Here is an 8,173-nt window from a genome sequence, read left to right as displayed (position 1 = left end):
GGAAATAAATGCATATTTATGAAGCGATTATCACTGCATAAATATTATACTACTGTTGTAGTGAAAGCATGTGATTTATGATTGCAGCGCGCCGCTCTGGGGACTCTTTTGAATCCCCTCTCATGACATTATGAATCCAGGGCAGGTAAGCAGAAATCTTGGTGTAGACGGCGAGCTCTTCTACAGAACAAGCCTTGTCAAACGAGAGGATGCCCGCAGCATAAACCGTACTGGTGTTGGGGTTCAGGAGCGCGAGAGCGCCCCCTGCATCTCCAAAGCACACGTTTTCCTGGTACTTGCTGGGTCCTGTGCAGAACTGTCTGTTATCCAAATTCGGTGTGTTTGCCAAGACTTTTGCCGAGTAGTTACCCTTGCATGACTGGATGGGCAGAGCGAGAAACTTCAGTATTGGAGCAGGGGTAAACAATCTGCCATAGCCCCACCCAGCGATAATGCCTCTCTCTCCTTCCCTCTCTTCCTGGTTATCGCCAGTCTCCGGAAGGGGAATGGGCATTACAGACTCACTAAATTTGACTGGCTCCTTCAGTTTGATCAGAGCAAGGTCATTGTCCCAGTCCGACGTGTTCTGGAAGTCTGGATGCAAAAACACCTGGAGGAAAAAAGATGCATTTCAACAATCAATAGTGCCACCAAGTGTTTTAAAGATGAAATAATTTTAGCATTAATGCTACTCTTTCTAGTAAAGCTCTTCTGCTAACACACTGCAAAAAATGCTCTTCTTACTTAGTCATTTTGTCTTGTTTCTAGTCTAAATATCTAACAATTTTAAAATCAAGATGCATTTACTAGATAAGTAAGACGACAAAAAATATTTGTTCTTGTTTTGTTGAAAATAAAATCAAAATGAAGTGAGTTTTTGCTGAAAACAGGCAAAATGATCTGCCAATGGGGTGAGAAAAATAATCGTGTTTCTGATTGAAATCTTGTTCCTTGTTTCCATCCCAAACAGAAATAAGATTACTTTTCTCACCCCATTGGCAGATCATTTAGCCTGTTTTAAGCAAAAACTCACTTCATTTTGATATTTTCCCCAGTTGTCACTTATCTAGTAAATGCATCTTGATTTAAGAATATTTCGATATTTGGACTGGAAACAAGAAAAAAATACTCAATAAGAAGAGCATGTTTGGCAGTGCAGTCTAACCATAAGAGACAATAGCAGCTAAGTAAGCTTAAAGGTTTACTTCAGCGATTAGCATATGGCTTTGTATCAGTAGAAACCCTGGAGTATATTCAAATGATTGTGCTTTCCCCCCTCATATCCCCCTGAGACAAGAGATTTATGCATTTTATTTCTGGAAAAATTTCTCCTATGATGCAAATTGACGATATTTGCATCATAGGAGGAATGTTTGCCCAAAGGCTAAAGACTACAGCCAGCAGAGGGAGCCATTTCCGCATGTTTTTAACTCGCGCATGAGGGATGGAGATCACACTCATTTAAACGGAGCTATGGTGAGCAGTGTAAGTCTTTTAACTTCTCAAATTAATTTCTATGAAAGTTAAGCTTGTAAAGGCATGAACTGAAACACGACAGACTGAACTTGCGTTGTGAATGTATGCCGCGAGTGTAGTCGCGATTACCTCAGCTCTCATCACGAGAGCTCATCAGCTCATTTATCTCACTCGTGCAGTTAGTGCTCAGTGCTGTGAGACTCGCGCGGTGACTCACTCATTATATTTAACGGACACGTTCAGTATTTAATTGTAGTGTCTTCTCCAACTCAGTTACAGTAATCCAGTAGCGGTGGCTTTGGGAATGGCCTCACAGGGCAGCGAAGCATTCTGGGAATTGTAGTCTTTCATCCCCATGAGACAAAAATACATTTTCTGTCTTTTCTCAGTCTAGAAAGCACCAAATTCAAAAATAATTTCACATTTCTACTACATTGATGACCCAGTTTAAATACAGATTCATCTTCCCAGCGCTTAAGTACCCCTTTAACACGCTGATCGGTTAACAGGCTAGCTAATGCTTTTTTGTCTTTATATACAAAATATATGAAGATCATGATTTAACAAATGTATCTTAGCAGGTTTGTAATTTGGTGGGTTGCATGGATATTTACCTTCTCCACAGCTACTTCTGTCGAAGCATTTGCATGGTAGCGATCGCTGATTCCCACATAGACTTTTGGGATTAATGGTTCTTGTCCTCTTGTATGATTTTGACTCTTTCTTATGAATAGATTACGACCGGCAGTCAGTACCCATCGCTCAGATATCAAGGCTCCTCCAGCAAAACCTCCATCGAGTATGTTTTCGCTGAGGTACACCATGGCCTGCCAGGGGACGGATGCGGTCAGGGATCCCCCCACCATTCGTTTGGGACGTGGGGCTGAAATCCTGTGTGCTGTACAATAAATGAGAATAAGCAGCTGTCAAATATATTATTTTTCATGCTACAGACACAAAATGTAATAAAGATTAAATTCTTCATAGCTATACTCTAAAAAATGCTGGACTAAAAACAACCCAAGTTGGGTTAAAATGCACTAACCCAGCAATTGGGTTGTTTTAACCCAGCGATTGGGTTGTCTTAAGCAAAGTTTAACCCAACCGCTGGGTTAAAACAACTCAATTTCGGGGTTAAAACAACTCAACCGCTGGGCTAAAACAACTCAACCCCTGGGTTAAAACAACTCAACCGTTGGGTTAAAACTACTCAACCATTGAGTTAAAACAATTCAACCGTGGGGTTAAAACAACTCAACCGCTGGGTTAAAACAACTCAACCGTTGGGTTAAAACAACTCAACCGTTGGGTTAAAACAACTCAACTTTTCGGTTAAAACAACCCAATTGCTGGGTTAGTAAATTTTCCACCCAACTTGGGTTGTTTTTGACCCAGCATTTTTAGAGTGTAGATTTGTAAACTAGCCACACTCTAGCAACTTTTGCGTTTTTAATCAATTTATGTAGCCATTGTAAACTTTATCGTAACATATTTTATTGCCATATTTTATTGGTTCTAAAAATCTTAACTAATTATTAAAACATGATCAACATTAGTCAAAATGTACATGTTAACAATATCTATTAAATCATGTTAGCATTGCCTAGCTGAGTGTGAGAACATTAAACACATGCTAGCATATGTTAACATCTATAGTGTAGCCTTAAAACATGCTATTAAAATGTTAACCATGTTAGCATTGGTGTTAGTGAAACATTCTAATTATTTTAGAAAAATGCTAGCAACATATTAATCATGATAGCAAACATGACTTATGCTACACATGGTAGCAAGTAAATAGCTACATGCTAATAGTGATTAGCTAAGTGTCAAAATTTTCTAAAAATCCTATTTATTAAAACATGATAGACAAGTCAAAATGTGTTAGCATCATGCCATGCTAACAATATATTAAATCATGTTACCATTGCCTAGCTGCATGCTAAAACGTTAAAATATGTTAACATATGATAACAACATCTAGTGAAGCGTTAAAACATGCTAGAATCATGTTCCTGTGTTAGCATACATTAAACATATTAACATGCTGTTAAAACATTCTAGCAACATGTTAATCTTGTTAGCATTATGTTACTAATATATTAATCATGTAAACAAACAGAAATTCTAACATGCTACATATGCTAGCAAGTGAATAGATACATGCTAATAACGATTAGCTAAGTGCTTAAAGTTGTAAAGACCTACCTAATTATTAAAACAAAAACAAGTCGTTAGCATGATGTTAAAAATATGTTAATTCATATTAGCATCACCTAGCTGAATCCTAAACATGTTAAAAACATGTTAACGTTAACAACATCTAGTGAAGCGTTAAAAGGTTATCAAAATGTGCTGGTTAAAATGTGCATATGCTGGTTTTTTCAACAGGACATGAAAGCATCGGGCTAGCAACATGCTAATTATGTTAGCACCTTGTTGAAACAACACCCATACCCCTCTCAGAGTATCAGTAGCCCCGTTTCCATTACCTTTCAAATTACGCAAATTTACAAAAACTCCCATACACACGCGCACGTGCGTGCGTTGTTTTTATTTTTTGTTTTTGTTTTTGCAATTCAATTTTGCAAGTTCTCCCACTTGGAAATCATGGAGGGGTCTGAAATTGTCATCGTAGGTGCATGTCCACTGTGAGAGACATAATTAAAAAAATAATAAACCATAATTAAATAAAAATAAAAATCACAATCACAATGTATGATTTTTTATTTCTGACCCTCAAAGACCTGTTAGTCTGACATTAAAATGTCCACCTCCACTTCATTTATTATCCTAAATTAGATGCACCTGTTTAAGGTCATTAGCTGTATAAAAACACCTGTCCACCCCATACAATCAGTAAGAATCCAACTACCAACAAGGCCAAGACTGTCCAAAGACACTAGAGACAAAATTGTACACCTCCACAAGGCTGGAAAGGGCTACGGGGAAATTGCCAAGCAGCTTGGTGAAAAAAGGTCCACTGTTGGAGCAATCATTAGAAAATGGAAGAAGCTAAACATGACTGTCAATCTCCTTCGGACTGGGGCTCCATGCAAGATCTCACCTCGTGGGGTCTCAATGATCCTAAAAAAGGTGAGAAATCAGCCCAGAACTACACGGAAGGAGCTGGTCAATGACCTAAAAAGAGCTGGGACCACCGTTTCCCAGGTTACTGTTGGTAATACACTAAGACGTCATGGTTTGAAATCCTGCATGGCACAGAAGGTTCCCCTGCTTAAACCACCACATGTCCAGGCCCGTCTTAAGTTTGCCAATGACCATTTGGATGATCCAGAGGAGTCATGGGAGAAAGTCATGTGGTCAGATGAGACCAGAATAGAACTTTTTGGTCATAATTCCACTAAACGTGTTTAGAGGAAGAAGAAAGATGAGTACCATCCCTACTGTGAAGCATGGGGATGGTAGCATCAAGCTGTGGGGCTGTTTGTCTGCACATGGGACAGGGCGACTGCACTGTATTAAGGAGAGGATGACCGGGGCCATTTATTGCGACATTTTGGGGAACAACCTTCTTCGCTCAGTTAGAGCATTGAAGATAGGTCGTGGCTGGGTCTTCCAACAGGACAATGACCCGAAGCACACAGCCAGGATAACCAAGGAGTGGCTCTGTAAGATGCATATCAAGGTTCTGGCGTGGCCTAGCCAGTCTCCAGACCTAAACCCAATAGAGAATCTTTGGAGGGAGCTCAAACTCTGTGTTTCTCAGCGACAGGCCAGAAACCTGACTGATCTAGAGAAGATCTATGTGGAGGAGTGGGCCAAAATCCCTCCTGCAGTGCAAACCTGGTGAAAAACGACAGGAAACGTTTGACCTCTGTAATTGCAAACAAAGGCTACCAAATATTAACATAGATTTTTTTCAGGTGTTCAAATACTTATTTACAGCTGTATCATATAAATAAATAATACAAAAAATCATACATATTTTTTTTTTTAGATTATGTCTCTCACAGTGGACATGCACCTACGATGACAATTTCAGACCCCTCCCCTCCATGATTTGTAAGTGGGAGAACTTGCAAAATAGCAGGGTGTTCAAATACTTATTTTCATCACTGTATATATCACACACAAAAACAAAAAAACGCTCACATGAGGTGGTTTTTCAGGCAATCCGAACAAGGACATTTCCACAAAACTGCATTGGAAAAAGTTTTTCCGCATATGCAGGTCAACTGGCGTATGTAAAAGCCTATCCTTCATTAAAGATGACGTTCTTTATTAAACTCATAAAAGTACAAGAATACTGGATTCTAAAAAAAGAAATGCCACATTATAATGAAGACCTTAAAGTAGATATGAGGGAGAAAGACACACACACACACACACACACACACACACACACACACACACACACACACACACACACACACACACACACACATGTTGGTCTATGTGGTTTACAGGGACTCTCCATAGGCGTAATGGTTTTTATACCGTACAAACCGTATTATCTATCCCCTTACACTGCCCCTAAACCTACCCATCACACACACACACACACACACACACACACACACACACACACACACACACACACACACACACACACACACACACACACATGTTGGTCTATGTGGTTTACAGGGACTCTCAATAGGCGTAATGGTTTTTATACTGTACAAACCGTACATCCTATCCCCTTACACTGCCCCTAAACCTACCCATCACAGGAAACATTCTGCATTTTTACTTTCTCAAAAAAACATCATTTAGTATGTTTTTAAGGCCATTTGAATTATGAGGACATTTGATATGTCCTCATAAACCACATTTATAGTGTAATACCAGTGTAATACCCATGTAGTTATACAAATTTGTGTCCTCATAAACCACATAAACAGGCTCACACACACACACACACACACACACACACACACACACACACACACACACACACACACACACACACACACACACACACACACACACACACACACACACACACACACACACACACACACACACACAAGGACATATACAAGTATAAGGAGCTTTCCTTGCCATTAATGCTTGGATAACACGCTTACGTCTCCTTCCATTAAAAATAATGGCTAGTGCAGTGACTGTGAAATACATTAACCTGCCAACATACGTGGCATAATTTTTTGGAATGACATCACGAAAGAAAGAAAAACAGTTTTAGTCGCATAACATCGGTTAATGGAAACATCATTTTGCAATAGTTTTTTTAATCAACATTTACCAAATATCACAAAAGTTTTGCACAAATCTGAGGCAGTGTAGTTGTGCTCAGCAATCATCACTCACAGTTTTTAGAATAAAATATCAGTGGTAATTCCCCTTTATTATTTTGATATGTTCTTGCTAATATATTTTCACAATGCTGATGTTATTGTGACGAACTACACATGTGGTTACTCTATATCCTATGATACAAAGATGGTTTAAAATGTTTTTTTGTGACAATAAATCCTTCCCTAAAAGTATTCAGTGCTGTAGCTGTGCTGAGCATTGCTCATGTCTGATGATGAGGAGGATGTTTTTTACCCGAAACTCTCTCTGGTGCATCTGGCAGGCAAGCAATAACGCCTAAGAGCAGCGCAGCCACAGATAGCCTACAGAGAAAAGGAGAAATAAACGCTTCATTCAGATTAATAATGCATTATGCATTGCAGTGAAATTGTAACTTAAATAGTACATTAAAAAGAGATAAAACATTTAGAGCCGCATTGGTAACACTTTACAATACGAGTGCACTAATATGCATTTATTCATGCTTAACTAATGCACTGATAATCATGAGTTAATGTATTACTAATGGTGAACTAACCCATTTATTAATGATTACTGCATCAGCTACTAATGAAGATTTATCATGATTAATAGATTAAGTAATCATTAAATTGTTATTAGTTAAATGTGTCACAATGTTTGAATTCCCTAATGACATATTATATTAACTAATAATGTAAATTAAAATGTTAATTACCACAAAGTCAAAGCCATGCATTTCAGCTTCCAGTGTCTGCTTTAATTTATCATTAGCTAATGATTTATAAAGGTATCATTGTGTTATAACTTTTTGGGGCACATGACTATTAACTAATTATTTCAAAACCCATAACCACAATGACGATAGTTAAAAGTTCACCATTAGTAATACATTAACTCAAGATTATCAGTGCATTAATTAAGCATGAATTAATGCATATAATTTAGCACACCCGCATTGTAAAGGGTTACCGATGCGTTTTAATGAGTTTCAGGCCAATCATTGATCACACATCACTATTTTAACCATATTTGTAATTTAAGGAAACAAAACAGAAACTTACCACCTCATGATGAAAATGTTTTGGAAAAAGTAAAAAGAGCCGTCTTTAATAATCTTGTCATTGAGGTTCTGGCATTTATATCAGCTCAACTTAGCCCACCCTATCTAAAAAAAACATGATCAAAACTCACAGATTTCATAATCGGGGACATTTATCTCTGTTTGAATGTTGACAGTGACACTATTCGGGTTAAAGGTAGCAAAACTTCCCAAAATGGAGCGTGTGCGAGATACTCCTACTCTTCAGTTTGCATATCAACAAGAGACAACACTTTTGCGTGGAAGCTTGTTTCAGTCACAGAATAAAACATTTTAAAAGTTATTGTGTCTTTTTATCTCACAGTTACACTCTCAGAAAAAAGGTACAGTGCTGTC

At 38.2% G+C, this 8,173-nt stretch overlaps 1 protein-coding gene across 1 annotated transcript; it reads right to left on the bottom strand.

Moving 5' to 3' along the window:
• hp (haptoglobin) lies at positions 1–7,930 on the bottom strand. The gene is made up of 4 exons (XM_067452408.1): positions 7,800–7,930; positions 7,012–7,079; positions 2,091–2,374; positions 1–610 (listed from the first exon to the last, which is right to left on the bottom strand). The coding sequence occupies exons 1-4, from the start codon at positions 7,805–7,807 to the stop codon at positions 50–52; spliced, it is 921 nt and encodes a 306-aa protein (XP_067308509.1). The 5' UTR covers positions 7,808–7,930; the 3' UTR covers positions 1–49.
• Positions 7,931–8,173: the final 243 nt, after the last annotated feature.

This window comes from Pseudorasbora parva, chromosome 1, assembly GCF_024679245.1.
Source record: "Pseudorasbora parva isolate DD20220531a chromosome 1, ASM2467924v1, whole genome shotgun sequence".
NCBI lineage: Eukaryota > Metazoa > Chordata > Actinopteri > Cypriniformes > Gobionidae > Pseudorasbora > Pseudorasbora parva.
This window is presented reverse-complemented; position numbering and strand designations above follow the sequence as displayed.

What these genes read in the sequence shown, in the direction of transcription:
- hp (XM_067452408.1), bottom strand. An exon ending in TGCACCAGAGAGAGTTTCGG is followed by an intron (nt 2,375 to 7,011) that starts GTAAAAAACATC and finishes TTTATTGTACAG; the next exon opens with CACACAGGATTTCAGCCCCA. An exon ending in CAGAAGTAGCTGTGGAGAAG is followed by an intron (nt 611 to 2,090) that starts GTAAATATCCAT and finishes TTTTTCCTCCAG; the next exon opens with GTGTTTTTGCATCCAGACTT.